The sequence below is a fragment of the Ictidomys tridecemlineatus genome, chromosome 5, assembly GCF_052094955.1.
Source record: "Ictidomys tridecemlineatus isolate mIctTri1 chromosome 5, mIctTri1.hap1, whole genome shotgun sequence".
NCBI lineage: Eukaryota > Metazoa > Chordata > Mammalia > Rodentia > Sciuridae > Ictidomys > Ictidomys tridecemlineatus.
In genome coordinates this window covers 141,260,945-141,277,152 of record NC_135481.1, presented here as the reverse complement: position 1 = coordinate 141,277,152, position 16,208 = coordinate 141,260,945, and the positions used below count along the sequence as shown (strand labels likewise).

General features: G+C 41.6%; 1 protein-coding gene and 1 long non-coding RNA gene across 3 annotated transcripts in view; one reads left to right on the top strand and one right to left on the bottom strand.

The window, feature by feature from the left end:
- The window catches only part of Slco3a1 (solute carrier organic anion transporter family member 3A1), a 381,072-nt gene that overhangs the window by 69,217 nt on the left and 295,647 nt on the right, over nucleotides 1–16,208 (bottom strand). The window contains exon 11 of one of the 2 annotated variants that reach the window (XM_078051216.1): nucleotides 14,961–15,620. The exons of the other annotated variant lie outside the window; for it this stretch is intronic. Within the exon in view, the coding sequence (XP_077907342.1) occupies nucleotides 15,538–15,620 (83 nt within the window). The 3' untranslated portion in view covers nucleotides 14,961–15,537. Of the gene's footprint in view, nucleotides 1–14,960; nucleotides 15,621–16,208 lie in introns of those variants that run through there. 2 annotated transcript variants of the gene reach the window in all.
- LOC144378017 (uncharacterized) overlaps nucleotides 1–16,208 on the top strand; it is a 135,335-nt gene that overhangs the window by 91,573 nt on the left and 27,554 nt on the right. The gene's annotated exons all lie outside the window — the stretch shown is intronic.

The window sequence follows — 16,208 nt, the reverse complement described above, 5'->3', positions numbered from 1 at the left end:
CTGTTTTTTGAAAACATAGGTGTCCTTCTCTGACACTATCCAAGGCTTGTCCCATCTCTAGTGGTGTGCTGTGTTTAACAACCAGCTCTGGGAGTTAGGCCTTTGAGGGTGGTGAGCAGGAAGTCCTGATTGGTAGCATTTGCCAATTTCAAGGGTGTAAATGCTCCCACCATGGCCAATTTCAAGCTAGTAATGGTAAAGTAGTCTGCTCACAAAATTCTGTAAATGCACCACTTGGCACTCCAGCATGCCACTGTATGATACAACTTGTACTAGTTCACTGGAGATGAACTGCCTTTCTGTCACTCTAATGTGACAAAGCAATTTTTCCAGCAAATATGACAAAGGTCATCTTGTTCTCACATCCTCACCGTGAACCTGGGATTCTTCTGCCTGCTCAGCCTCAGCCTAGGGAACAGGGTAGAGGGTCACTTCTGCAGGACTCCCACCCACAGTGTCTATGCTGTCTCCTATTTCTCCTTTTCTGATTGCTGCTGGGAAACATTTTTGTAGTTGGTAGGTGGCTTTGAGTTAAAGTCATTGATTCTCTTATTCAGCCCGATTCTCAATCTCCAGTGACTCCACTGCCAAAGGCAAGGACTTGGATTTTACAATGGCTCTTTGCTCTGTGATCACATCCATCCCCTAAAGCAACAAACACCAAATAGCCCACCTAAATAAAAGGAGAAAAGCATCAAGAGAGAAAAGAAAATACAAAAAGAAAAATCCATTAATATTTACAAAGCATTATTCTATTTCATATAGTAATACATCCCAGAATGATGGGAGGAAAATGTAAGAAAGAATATGGCAAGAGCTTAAGGCGGAGAATGACATTGAGTTTCTTCATCATGTGGTTTCTCCTATAAGTGAATGTATCAGCATTTTCTACCGGTTTCCACCGTAATGAACCAATGTTGCTTCTATATGTACTGGCTACTCTCTCCTTCCCTTCCCTCACCTTGAGAATGTGGCACCATCCCTGACCCCCAATGCATATTCCTTGCACTATTCCACTGAGAGGTCAAGAAAGAAGTGCTCAAGCTGCGAAGAGTTTATGGATCTTATACACGGCAAATTTTAGCCACAGAAAGGCAGGAGTAATGACAACACCGTAAAAGGGTTAGGCATGTTTAAACTGCTTGAGACTCAACTGTAGCTCTTGGTGAGTCCTTGGGATAGAAGGTGTACTAATACTAACTTCATGGTATCTGCCCATTTTAAAAGATTTGCCACTTTCTTTGTTCTAGCTAACTTTTTCAACCCCAGCCTCCCTGTTAGATGCATATCCCTTGGGAATAGAACCTCACGGGTGGTCCAAAAAATGCTTGTTGAATTATTTTTCTTGCTTTCCTGATTTCATTATGTTTTTCCCTCATAAGAGCTACACATCCAAGAGAGGAATGAAAAAAATTTCCTCAATGTTGCACTGTTTGATTCTTGGCTTCTGGGCCTATCTTGGTCCATTGATTCTATTGATATTAGTCCACATGACCTTCCACAGGACTTGTGCTCAAATAAATACTGATGGTTCCCTCTCTGGGAGAGGAAATAGAATGGGACACTCCATTTTGGGTTCATTTAGTCTTCAACCAGGAGGTGCCTTTCAAGTCCTGTAGGACATGCCTTTATGTTACAAATTCTCCCTGGAAGCCAAAAGAGGACGTTTTTCCCCTGGCATGGGAAAGGAGGTGTCACTTGCTGATGGTCTGATCTCCTAACTGCCCCTCACCCCATTCCACACAGCTTCATCTTGGGGAGAATGGTGGTAAGGAGAATGGGGCAGAAGTGATGGGAGATCAGTGGTTGGAAACAAATTCTGCCACCTCATGGTTGACTTTGGATTACAGTGGGGACCAGCTGCCTGCTACCCTGGATAGGTCCTTGAGGAAAATAGCATGGCCAGGCTCCAGCCCACAAATCAGATCAAATGCAAGGCCGGGCTTCTGGCATGGAGAAATAATGTAAGAGACTCTCACTCCTATCCCCGCCCCCAAGAAAAAAGGTGAGATGTCTGGTGTTTGGAATGAGAGGAGATTTTCTAAAACTTGTAGCAGATGCCTTCTGAGCTTTGGGTCCCAATTTCCATGATCATGGTAGCATGAAAATATTCTGCAGTGTTAACGATACATTTTCATTTCTAGTTATGCTCTCATTTATGTTTTAGTCCTTTCCTATTCAAACTAACCTGTGAAGCATCTATTGCCTCAGTAAACAGCTGGCAGATTAGAGAAGTAGATAGAATTTGAAAGCCTGAACTTTGCAGTATCAAAATCCAAGGCCTTGAAGAGCAATCCCCTCCCCCACCCCAACCTCTGCTAGATAATAATGCCCTGAGATTGGAGAGGATAAAAGAATCGGGGCAGGATGCAGAGTTGAGCTCAATGGGTCCTGAGGAGGTGCCTTGTTCCCCACTGGTCCTCCCAGGAAGGTTAACTCAAGAGTACATGTTACCTGTATCTTATTGATCTGTTGGAGCCTGGGGGATTGGTACACTTTGTAGACCCCCACCTTGAATGAAAGAAAAGAGTAGAAATAGCTGGTTGACATTTCTTTAGGCAGAAAGAGCCTGAAAAGCCTCATGAATTTCCTAGAGCTACCAGCTGCTATAGATAGCAGTTGAAATGCTTCTTAAGCCCAGGCAGAGAGCATGGAAGTGACTGAGATAGATCCAGCCCTGGAGAGCCCAGTGATGGGGATGCAGTGATGACCTTACTCTGATCTCTAAACTTTGCACCAGGTTTCTTTGTCCTAGTAGAGGAAAAGAGGAGACACGGCTGCAACTTCTTGATAAATGAAAACTCATACTTGCCCATGGCCACTTTCTATCTCTTTGTCTTAGAAACTGCAGAAGGAGAAGAAGGTCGTGCTAACCAAACTATTCCTCTTCAGGTGGGGTATAGTCTTCTAGAACTGCACTGTCCCATATAGTAGTCACTAGATACAAGTGACCATTCAAACATTCATACAAGTTAAAATCAAATTAAATTTAAAATTCCTGTCTTCAGCTGCACTAGCCACATTTTGCACGCTCAGAAGCCCCACGGGGTAACAGCTACCTTAGTATGGAGCATTTTCCCCATCACTGAAAGACCTACCAGTCAGCACTGCGGCCTTTGCCATTACTTATGTTAAGAAAATGAACACCAATCGCTTCCTCTTCCCTGGACGCCAACCTGAGCAGGCCAATTCCAGATGATTCTGACAGTTTCTGAGGCGTCATTTCCCTGGATGTAACTATATCGATTGGTGGTGTTTTTCTGATACTACTTGGTTTATATGCTGTTCTTCCTCACTCCCACCTTTCACCACCACCACCATTTTTTATCTTTTAATAATGAAAATCAAACCTCTGGGTGGGTGGCCAACCAGGGGACATGTCTGTCCCAAATGTCATATATCTGTGAATCTGAATCACATGGGTATCCTATGCCCAGTAGAGCCCATAGGTGAGGAACATATTGGTTTATGTGAATGGTTTGTTGACCCAGCCATAGAGCAAGAAAGTTTCCCATGAAGAACCTAAAGAGCTTTACCCCTAGAACCTGTCATTCCCGTCCATCACCATCATTTTTCCAAAACTAAAAGAGGAGAGGCTGGCGCCCTCTAGTGGAGATAAATGTCACACAGGTCAGGGCTTGGACCCTAGCTCTACTCGCATTTAGGAGAGACATATAAAATAGTTGTCCCTTCCTTATACAAATATTGGAATAAATGTAAAACACTTATAACAGTAGCTGACACATAATTGAGCCTCAATAAATAATAGTTGCTAGTTTTACTCCTCACTGCCCTCTGGGGTATCTGCATTTTCAGGGTTGAGCAGTAAGAGGGAGGAGAAACAGTGGTGGCTCCCTGCACCACAGGTCACTTGATCTTGCCATCTGTTGTAAGGAGGAGTTGTCCTGTTTAATTTGTGAAAACTGCCTCATACCTCAGGCTGCACCTGGTTTACTTTCGTGGGCATTGTAGCTTTTCTCAGATGGGAGTATGGTTCCCTGTGAACCAGGAGCAATCCTTGGTGTCTGCCTTTAAAAAACAAAAACAATATCCTTTAAACCTCTTCTCAGAAGAGTTACAAACCATAAGGCTAGGATACAATACCCCAGATCCATCTAACATAAGGTTCTGGCTAATGTCCAGAGGGAACTCTGAGGAGAAGGGAGAACAGTCTCCCAGGGCCTGAATGCTCAAGGTGAGGTAACCTTAATCCTGGTGAATGGGTCTCAGTAGTCATGGGAGAAAAGACTGTTGACTTGGCTATTCTCAAAGAGTGGCCCATTCTGTAATTTGTGCTGAACAGATTCATAGGGGATGACACGTAATTCAGAGGATACTCAGTGTCCTGGGAGAACATAGATCTTTGAAAGAGGTAGGCAGAAACTGGATCACAGGGTAGGAGGAATCACACTGCAGCCAGAAGTGGGTCCTGACTAGAGTTCAGGATGTGCCTGAATTTGGAGCAGAGCCTTCAATTGTTGCTGAGGAGATGACGGTCTCCCAGCCAGATGATAACTATGTTGAATCTGGTTGGCTGAGGAGCATGCATTCCTCATTTTAGAGCTCAGAGAAGACCCCAAACATCCATAAGACCCTGTTCTCACTGTCTTCCCTGACTTAAGGACTATGGCCAGTTATCTCTTGGAAGGATGGAAGTGATACAATGTCCATTATTTTTTCAGATACTGTAAAATCTTAGATGACTCCCAGGCCCATGCAATCCAACCTACCTAAGAATAAAATGTTGGAAACTATCTAATAGGTGCTAGTTTCTGGTCCTGTTCCATGTCTGCACCTCAGATGATGAAATGCTTCCTGATTTGATTGCAAAGACAAAAGTAGTGTGGTAAAAGGAAAACTTTTAATCTTGAAGGAAATTATACAAGTTTTTAATTCCAGCTCTGCCATTTACTAGCAGTAAGCTAGTGGCTTACTTGAGTAAGCCACTTACCCACTGGAATTCTGGTTATTTCTCTGTATTAGTAAAGAATGAAGATCATAACTGATAGTGGGAAAATGTTGGGAATTCTAAAGTTCTATCTAGACACGAAGGGTAATGGGTCCAGAGTGGCTCATATGAATTAGGCTCAAGGGAGATAGACAGTAACAAGATATATTCAGTTCTTTCTCTTGTAATCTTAGCAGAGATCTGGTCAATCACAAACAATGATAATGGTTAAAGTAGCTCTAGGTGCCAAAACCTCCCTCTAGCTGTGTTGTTTACCTTTTTAGATTATCAGTATTCCACTTAATGCAATTAAAAATACTTAATATACTTTTACATGTATAAGATGTTAAGTCCTGCCAGGGTTATAGGATAAAAGGAGATAGATACTATCTGTAAAGAACAGATCCCAATAGAGGAAATATATGGACCTAAATATGATTAGTATAGAATATAAGTGCTGTGAGAACAAAGATTCATTGGATTTAGGAGGTAAACTGTTACTCCTGGAAAATCTGCAGAACGTAGAACCAGTGGATAGTCCACTGTCTCATGGCTGAGCTTATTGGTGATCAGGACTTCCTTAGCTCAGCTTCTGCCTATAGATTCCCAGAGAAAAGGTTAAAAATTAGGGTCATTATGCAGATAACTTGAATGGGTCAGACATCCCAGAGGAACTATTATGTGAACAAGGCATTGAGCAGTTGGCAAAAAGTTGACCTTAATAAGATAATCCTAGAGAGCACCATGATCCTCTACAATATGGTAGTGTCTCCTTGTCTGTATGTTCATGCTCTGTGATTTCAGTTACCTTCAGTAACTGTTTGAAAATATTAAATGGAGAATTCTAGATATAAATAATTCATAAGTTTTAAATTGTGCCCAATTCTGAGCAACATGATGAAATTTTGCACTACCCTGCCTGGGAGTCCAATCATCCTTTGTCCAACGTATCCACATTGTATATGCTGCCTGCCCAAATAATCACTTAATAGCCATTTTAGTAGCTATCAAATTGACAGTATGTCACAGTATTGTAGGACTTGTGCTTAAATAAACTTTATTTTACATAATGGCCCCAAAGTTCAAGAATAGTGATGCTGGCAATTCAATTATATAAGAAAGAGAGGCTGTAAAGTGCTTTCTTTAAGTGAAAAGGTAGAAGTTTATCATAAGTTTGTATATAGTATCTATAGTGCTAAGTATCATCTACAGTTTCAGGCATCCACTAGGGGTTTTACAATGTGTACCTCAAGAATGGGAGACTACTATAATTGCACCAGATATTGAAGAATGGATGAAATGTAAGCTAGGGGAGGTAGAAAGATTATGGCAGGGATGTTAGGTAGGAGGAAATGAGGTTGTATGACTGTAAATGCTCTGTGCAGGTCACAATGAGGGAAAGATTGAGGTAGCTAGATATTTGGCCCCCGATACCCAGGGATCCCTGAAAACCAGAATCCTGTCATGCTGTGGTATCCTCCTTCCTCTGAATCCATTCAGATGAATGTTGAGAAATTCCATTTGTGGATCACATTGCATGAGCATTTTCAATTTCATAGTGCCGAATTTTCTTCTGGTTTGACTGTACCAATTTACACTACAGCATTTGCCGTACGCCAAAATATTAGATGAAAATAGGCAGATAAAAAGTGGTCTTTATTATTTTTTATTTGTATTTCCCTGATGCTTAGTGAGTTTGAATACTTAGAGGACATCTGTGGCTTCTCTTTTGTAAACTGCCTGTTGGAATCATCTGCAGAGTTTCCCATCAGGTTTGCAGAGATGATGAGCGAGGACGGCAGCCCCTGGAGTTGCATGCTACGCCACGGCAGCTCGGGCTGTTTCTCTTTTCCCTGTTGATGTGTAGGGATTCTTTATGTTGTCTGACAGTAATTGTTGTTTATAGATATTTCACATATTCTCTCTTCATAGATGTTGTTTTGGATTGTACGGGTATTTTAACTTTGAAATTGTCAAATCTACCTATCCTTTTTATTTGTGAACTTTTTTTATTTGGGGAATTTTATAGAAAATACCCAAATCATCAATGTATTCCCCTGTTTTTCTGAAATCTTTATAGTTTTAAAAAATTTATATCTATGTAAACCACATAGGATTTGTATTTTTCCATAGGTGAGCAGTAATGAATCAAATTTGTTTCCAAATTGCCTCTCCAAACCTTTAGTTTAATACCCAATGTTTTTCCAATAATTTGCAAAGTTTTCTTTTAATTAGTATATTTCAAGTCCCCATATATAAATGCCTGTTTATGGATGCAATATCTGAGGCTAGTCCTGTGTGAATGCCCCACATTTTTTTAAGTACTAGAGCTTTATTAACATGTTGATTTTTGAAAAGGCCCCTCCTCGTTCATTGTTCCTTTCTATATGATTTTCAGAATTGCCATGGCTATGCTTGAGAACTCGTATTTGAAATTTGCAATTGGTTTGTGAATTTCGATAGAAATTTCTGTTGAGATTATCTTGAGGATTGTATTGACATTACAGTTTCCTTTGGGGAGAAATCACCTTTACCAGTATTTGAGGCATCCAGTCTAGGGATATGATAATTGTTATGGTTTGGAAACATGCTGTCCCCTCAGAATTCATGTGTGAAACAATGCCAGAAACTTCAAAGGTGAAATGATTAGATCATGAGCTCATTAAACCTATCAGTGGTTTAATTTACCTACATGGATTAACTGGGTGGTAACTGTGGCCAGAGAGGGTATGGCTGGAGGAAGTAAGTCACTAGGGGTGTGCCTTTAGGATACATATGTTGTCCCTGGTGAGCAGAGCTGTCTCTCTACTTCCTGTTACCATATCCTAAGCTGCTTTCCTCCACCCCACCCTTACCATGATGATCTACCTAAGTTCCAGCTTATAGTTATGGATGCCTTACAGCCATTTTTGTCTGGTGCCTGCCCAATGAGAGAAAGCTGACTAAAACAGAAATAGTCACTATTTTTCAAGTTATTACTTTTGTCTTAAGGGATAGTTTTAGTGTTTTTTTTAAATGCATGAGTTCATAAGCAGGCATTTTTAGGTTGTATGTTAGTAGACCCATTTTGGTTATATGTTCTATCATGAATGAGATGGCATGACAGTTGCGATTGTTACTAAGTGTGAAATCAAAACCTTTCTAAATGAACTGGGCTGGGTATGGCCTTTACATAGCTATGAGTTTGCATTTTGTTGAGAAATTTGAAAGCTAAGAAGGTAGGAAATTTATATTCATGATATTCGGCAACAGAAATTTGTCTATACCTACTATGTCTCAGAGAGGATATGCAGATTTGTGCAAAGAAGGACACAATCACATAGGCAGAGAAGTGGGGAGCACTGCTTCATCCCACTGATTTATGCACACTACTGCCAGTGGTCTGAAGACCAAGATCTTGTCCCTAGAAAAGATATTTTTTTAAAAAAAGAAGAAAAAAAGACAATCTTTCTAATGAAGTTTCTGTTTCAGATAAATATTTAGAAAGATTATTATTAAATAGTCTTCCAAAGATGGTAGCAATCTGGGCATGCTTCATATTTAGCCTAATTGGGTGAGATAGTTAACAAATGCAGTTTATTTGAAGAGCACATTACAATGCAGCTTTAAATTCCCAAAACTAACCATGGCCTAAACTCTTAAGAGCATGTCAAATGTAGTGGATATTAAATGCACCCATTTTCACTTCGACAATAGCTTTGGTGGAAATTTCTTTTTCCTGCGTGAAAATGTGGAAGTGATTGAAATGCTCTTTTAAGCCAGTAACAGCTTGTGGTCCTCTCTGGAGCCATCTGGGGACAGATGGTTTTATTTCCTTCCCTTTGTGACAGGAGCAAAGTGAGAGCAACTGGAAAGGACACCTTTCCTCTCCAGAATTTTTTCTGGTGGTAAAATAAAGTTTTCTGACTTTCTTATCTCTACCTCACAGAAGTATTTCAAGCACCTAAGTAGTATACAGTGTAGACTGCCACCAAACTCATAAATGAAGAGTAAGAATTCATGTAACTAACAGGTACCAAATATCTTGAGGCTTTTGGAGTGATTAAACAGTAGACACGGATTTAGAAACGGAACCTCAGACCCACGTTTATAACTGTAAGAACAATTAGAGTGTTGGAAATCCCCAAAAGGAAAAAGAAAAATCATTTATTACTTGGGCTTCATAAACTTTGACCCCACTAATCACTACTACTCTGTTGTAATTTTATGAGAAATTAATAGGGAATTTATAAAATCAACTTCTAACACTTTTTTTAAATGCCAAGCCTGCATATGATTATTATATTCTTGGAAAGTGTAAAGGCAGAAAAGTATCTAGATTTGTTTAGATGCCATTTATATCACAGTCTTTGCATACTGTTTGAAACAAAATTATCAAACCAGGAAATATGTAATAAAAATAAAATATTTGCTAAACTGTTTTTAGCACAACATACTATGACTGTTATGTATCTATACAAAGATCAAGAGGATTTGTGACTGTGTGGTTTGTAAAACCCTCAGACTTAAACTTTATCAGAGGTATATGGTGTTTCTAAGAGTTGGATGCATGCTGTTTTTGGGAAAAGAGTTAATATATAATTTGAATTCAGAGTACAAGCTTCCAAAAATATGATCCAGCTTGGAGAAGCATTTCTGAAATACTTCTGGGGAATAAATTTCTTTTATTAATCCAATCAACCATTGGATGTCATTCTTCCAATTTAATTATGTTTATCTGCCAATGGGTGACTCTGCTTCTTATGCATGTAATTTCAGTGGGTGCAAATGGTGATGGCAAATAATTGTCCTTGGGGAGATAATTGCTGTTATAATTATTTACCCATGCACGTTAGCTCTGTTTAAAAAAAATATAACTCTGTCAGGTGATCTGGAAACATGAGCAAATGTGATTTCTATGTACTCAAGTGGAAGAAGAGTTCTTTCTTTGTCTTGATCATTTTCTAGGTGCTAGGCATAGTGTTAAGTGTTAATACGTATTCTCCCGGGAAATCCCACAATCTCCCTAGAGAGTGGCCATGATGACCTTCACCTACTGATGACCAAACTGTGGCCTTATGGAAGGCAAGCTCAGGCCAATAGGCTGCTATGATGGGATTCTTGTTTTACAGGATGCTTTCGAGGATGCACTGAGGAGATAGCTTTATAAAAACTTATTCTGGTGCCTGGTATATTGGTATATTATCCTAGGACAATTTACTTCTGTGTTTTCCCAAAACTCCTTCTGGTGGGCAGGGCAAACCATCACACATATAGCCTCAATGACAGGTTTGTCCTCTGAGTCCTTTGGGTATCCCATCTCCATGAGATGAGAGTGTTCTACCAGGTCACTCAAGGCCTCTGCGATCCCTTCTTGCTCATGTCTCCACCACTTACTGGGAGCACTGAGATGTGCAGGGTTCGTATGGGGGTCTTTTTATTACATGGAGATTTACTTTTCCTCAATCTATATTTTAAGTATCTTGGGTACAGGGTCTTCTTGGGTCACCCAATAGGATTTCAGAGGGTACAGGGTTCCATGCCAGGCCCTGGGTCAACACTTTTTGATGTCGTATCAAACCGAGGCAGAATGAATTACTTGAAAGTTGAAAGGCAGCATTCAGGCACAAGGCAAGTATTCATTATGTAAAATTAGGAGATTCCCTTTACGAGGCAGTGTCCCCCAACCCTGTAGTCCGTTGACCGACCTTCCTCTTTTGATTAAATTAGTATAATGTGGTATGGCATGCTGGGAGAGATTTTATGAGCATTTCCACTTTCAGAAAACCAGCACTACCGACTCCCTCCTCCTATCTTCTATTCTGATCCCAAATCTATACCAAGGGCTGGAGAAAGGTGTAAGATGTCACCACCTTTTGCTGGGGGGGAGTGTGTGGGAATGCTCATGAAGAGAGGCATTGTCTGGTTTCCCTCCCCACAACTGAGGGAAGGGGTCCCCAAAGCAGTTGCTGGTCAAGTTGGAGGATGTACATTCTGGTGGCCTGTCCTCCCAGCCCTCGGGCCTGTTGACTTGACCTGTCCCTCTTGGAACAGCACAGGGAAAGGTGTGGGAAATGGAGGAGGGAGGCAAGGACAGCCTTGGACAGGATCTTGACGTGCAGGTAGAAATGGCCCTACTCAGAATTCTTTCCTACTTGCTGGAAGTCACGGTGAGACAAGATTGGGGCTGTGGGGTTTCCAGGGACCCATTTCAGGGGAAGCAGGTGATGATGGCAGTGGCATGAAGCTCAGGGCTGGATCACTGAGAGCTGAGTCTGGACCTTCCTCTCAAACAGGAGTCCCAGAGCTGAAGCCAGTTCCTTGAGATCAGATCCTTCTTCAGCCTGTATGACCCCACACCAGTGCTTTGAGAAAGAGCTACATCTGTACTTTGGCCAATGAGAGCACCAAGCTTTGCCACAGGCCATCCAGTAAGCAAACCTTACTTATCCAGATGTGAGTTTGAACAGGGGAGAGGCAGGGGATGGGAAAGAGCAAATCTCACTTCTCGGCTCCAAGCCCCTGGAGTCATAGGCCCCGCCTGCCCATGTAGAGACTGAATGGAGTATGGGGCTGAAGTTCTCAATCAGGATTGGATTTTAAGAAGTGGAGCAACTTATATATTACAGTGATTCAGTAAAAAGTCACTGAAAAATTAAGATGTTGACTGAGAAGGCATTAAAGGGGTAGTTCCTTGGCAGAGAAGAAGATTTCCAAGGAGCACAGTGGTAGCAAATGTTGGTGAACAGAAGCTGTTTTGTATTTATATGGCGAAGGATGAAAGTACTCAGTGAAACTTATTACTACTTCAGGGACTGACTTTGTGCTGTACACACAGGGAATTCTCACTTCTCTGCCAGGCGAGCTATAACCTGTCTATTTCAAGCCACTGAAGACTAAGGTTGCATGTGAGATTTGACTTGAAGACTAAGGTTGCACGTGAGATTTGACTTGCTAATCTGGCTAGGCTAGTTAGTAGCTGAACTAGGATGCAAACCTGTTATCTGCTCTTTCCACTAAGCCATCCAGTTTTCCTAAAGCAGAGTCCAGGGCTTGGCAGAGAGAGAACTGTCTGTGCTAACTCATTAAATCTTTAAACCTAACACACATTCATTTGAAATATGGAATAAAATTAAGCATGTCCCTAAAGGCTTGTATTCCTATGGCACATAGGGTGCCAAAAAGGGGAGAATAGGAGGGTGAGGCCCAATAAATTTTCATGAAATCCCCTCCACACCCCTGCATGGGTCTTCAGTTTCTACCATTTCTCCCCTGTTGCTGTATGGATGATTTTTGTTTTTCAAGATTGATCTGCTACAATGCCTACAATGCCTTTCCTTCTAAAGTCCCATTCCCAGACACAGAAATCTCATCTCCAATATCCTGCTTTGCAGAAATGCCTCCCTTTGTAACCTAGCCTTATAGTTGTGATGTCTCATCATCTGCATCAATCTTGAAGAGCTAGGTATTGATGATTTTAGGAAAATAGAAGAAACTACCATTTTCTTTGGACCGTTTTCCTTTTTTTTTTAAACCTATTTTGAGCCCAAATTTTCCTATAAAAATATAGTTGGCTCAATTCTGAATTGAGTACTTTAAGTTCCCAAAGAATTTGAAGGGGGGGAACATGGTGGGTGAGATAAGCATATGAGGTAAGAAAGGGATGAGCTACTAGGTAGAGGGTGTAAATCCTGGAGATGAAGTCTTCCACCTCCAGTCCACGAGAAGAGCTTCCAACTGTACCTGTGGTGGTAGAGGAGTCCTCAGAGACGGCATAGAAAGGCCTCATAGAAAGTTTCCTCTGGATAGCTCCTTCAAGGGCCTGGGGCCATTTTCTATATTGTTGGTCTAAAGGAATTTGTGTACTCTCTCACCTGCATGTTTTAGGTTTTCTCATTTTGCTCCTTAATTTTCTTGTGAGGAATAGAGAAGTGGGATTCTAGAAGCTCTCTAGTGGCCTCCCTTGGGAGTCCCGTAGGTACATGATCATATACTTCATAACTGAAATGTTACAACTCAGGAAGATTAAGATGCTTTTTGAAACCTTTCTCAGAAACAAGGCGGTCTCTGCCTTGTGCCTTAACTGTAGGCATTTATTTTAAGTGTTCACAGAAGCAGCTCTACAACAGTAGTTCCTTAAGGGAAAAAGAAAACAAACCAACTCTTTGAGAAATTATGTGTGTGTTTCTGAATCCACATTAGGGGCTGCAAAAAGAACTTGCTTTTACTCTGGTTGAACAGAATGCTTCTGTGCATGACTAACCCTTCCACGTAGACCAGAGAAGAGGTTAAATTGGGTTTTCAGCTCTAGATCAAGAGGTGTGTATGTGTAGTTCAAGACCGTGGTGGCCCTTGGTAGCTAATAGGACATTGGGAAGAGATGGCATTTGGGGTCTAATATAAGCCATCTGTTCTTCCTGACTTGGTTGAACAAACTGTGTGAACAGAGCTCTCATGGACTATTAACTGTATCAAAGGATGAATCTCTTGACTCCCCAAAAGAAATAATATGTCTCTAAGAGGTTGAGATTAAATGGAGGGAGAGCAAGTTTTCTAAAAATTGACCACCTTTATTAGGGGAAAAAGTAGCAAAGGAGAAGAAATTGAACTATAGATTAAAAAAAAAGTTTGAAATTTGGGACTGACCTCACTGATACCTTAAGCAATAGCTTTTCACTTCTTCCTCCTCCTGCCTCCATCTGAATTTCCAGTGCAGATGAAGCTTAGTTCCCGGGAGGAACCACTAACCACTTTTTCAGCTGCTTCAGCATCTTTTCACATCAGGACAGAGAATGTTGAAATTGCATTTTCTTGGGATTTTTATGCCGGAGAGAATAAATCATATTGCCTTGCAAAAAAATAAACAATCACATAAATAACAGAACCAGGCTAAAAAGTAGCCTCCCAAGGTACCAACAGGCTGATAATCAGGACTTAAAGGAGGTCAAGCACACTTTCCTGTCTTCCTTGAGTCTCAATAATGCAGGAAGGAGGTAGATGCAGTCTTCATAGAATACAGGCTTCAGAAGCTCTGATTTTGAGTGAGTTAAACTGAAAAGACAGCCAGACTATAGAGGGTGAGAAGTAGACTGGAAATGGGTATGGAGATAGAGGGTCAGTTCCCAAGGATAGCCACACATAAGTAGCAGAACATTCTAAGTCATTTGCCCATAAGACAAAGCACAGTCAGGAATCTGGAAGCATCCATCCCTGGAGCTATAGCCTGGTTGCAGTGGAATAATGCATTGGAATCTCTAGATGCATGTTAGTGGCGCAGGGATCGACTTGGCCAAACTGTCCATATGAGGTCGGAACTAATACGGATGTGAAAGTAAAGCCAGACAGTGGAAGGGGGTCTGATGGGTATGAGAAGACTCCTGGAGCTCTGTCCATGGTGAGGCTTGTGGGTGGATCTGTGGACCCAGAAAAAGGGAAGCAGATGCCACAGTTGCTGAGGAATGGACCTAAAGTCAAAGCCCCATAGACTGCCGTGTCTGAAGCTAATTGTTCATTTGTGTGCAGAGTAGCCACTGAGCATTATGCACTATTACCAGGTAGTGGTGGTATCCAGAAATGTAGCAATTCCCTGCCCTCCCAGGGTTTCCAGACAGTAGGAGATCAGAAAGAAAGTTACAGTTCTGTGAAAGGCCATTTACTGTACCAACAGGAGCTATATCAGTGCTGTGAAGCACTGAATTCCAGCCAGAAGGTGAGGAAGCAATGAATAGTGACTCTTGAATAGTGACTCTGTGCTAGACACTGCTTTACATGCAATCTCAAGTCTTGTAGAAAGCAAGGGTTAATAGTCCCATTTTGCAGAGGATGAAACTAGGTCTCAGAGAACTCAGACCATTTAATCATCATCACACCAGTAACAAGTCCTGGGTGTGATAACAAGTACGATTAGAACCCATGCTCTTTTGAATTCTCAAAGCCTATAAATATAGAGCACGCATAGCCAGAAGCATTCCTTAGGATCCTTCTACCCAAAGACACAAGAGAAAAGAGAAGAGATTATGGCATGAGACACAGGAAGAATTAAAATAGTGTTTTAATATAATTTTCAGCAAACTTACAGTATGTACTTTACATCACATATTTCTAAACTGCTCATCTGGAAAATATAAGCTGCAAAAATACAGTTACCACACTCAAAAATCTATTGAGTATGTGCTTTTTCCCATCTCTATTCTGTGAAACAGGGCGATTTATACCCTCTTCTAATAAAATTGGGCCTTGGCTTATTTCTTTGGAGCTATTGGAACCCTTGGACAGAGAAGAATTCCCAAGAGGGGGTTTTCTAAAGCATGTCAGCAAGTCATCCCTACAGAAGCCAGAGCAGGGATGGGTATAGGGGGTTTGCACACCAGGTCCACATTGCTTTAGCAACCCAGAAAAAATGCCTACTTCCAAGGGCTATTGGAGGGCTCTTGACCAGATGTCACCTCCTTAGTCCTTGTCACAGGCCTGCGCTTGGGGCCTCAAAGGACCACACATTGGATAATCCACATGGGGACCCTTGGGTTCTCGGGCAGGGCAGAGCACGCTAAGTCAGGCCCGCGAGGTCTGTGGGTGATGGTGGGCTGTTCTCTGCCGGAAGAGGACAGCCCTCAGCTTCTCACAAAGGAGTCTTCTGAAGGTGAGTGTGACTCGGGACAGGTTTTCTCGGTCTCAATGTCTTGGTACTCTGTGCCTAAAGGGGGGAGGAGGGAAGAAGAGCCAAGAGGAAAAGATATCGGTCTTTTCTGTGTTTCCTTTTTTTATTAGGCTTACATCATAGTATCATGGTTTCCCAGTGGAATGGAGGAAAGTAGGAAGATGAAGCGAAAAAGCATTGGTTCTGGCTCCACGCAAACCCCAGAGGGTGATTCCAAGTGCAAAGCCCTTTTCAAAGGCCAAGACTTTCTAAGAAGGATATTTACCTACGTGTCCATTCCAACACCTAATTTGAGGTTCTTTTATGGGGATAAACAAGTTGTATCTCAATCACTAACTTGTCTTAAGTCATCAATGGCAAACCTGGCTTCCCTCCTGGGACTCTCTGTCACTACATCTCTATTAAGGAGGAAGCTGGTGCCAGGAAAGACAACTTGACATCACAATGTCATGCTCCCTCCTCCAGCATCTGGGCCACTTCCCCCCCCCCCCATTCAGTTAAGGATGGTTATCCCAGGCTGAATGAAACAGTCTCACAGTCTCCTTACTGGAGCAAGGTTTCTAAACCTATCTGCCTGCCCTTCCAAAATAGATGCTGTGGCTTCATTTAAAAAGGTATTAAAAA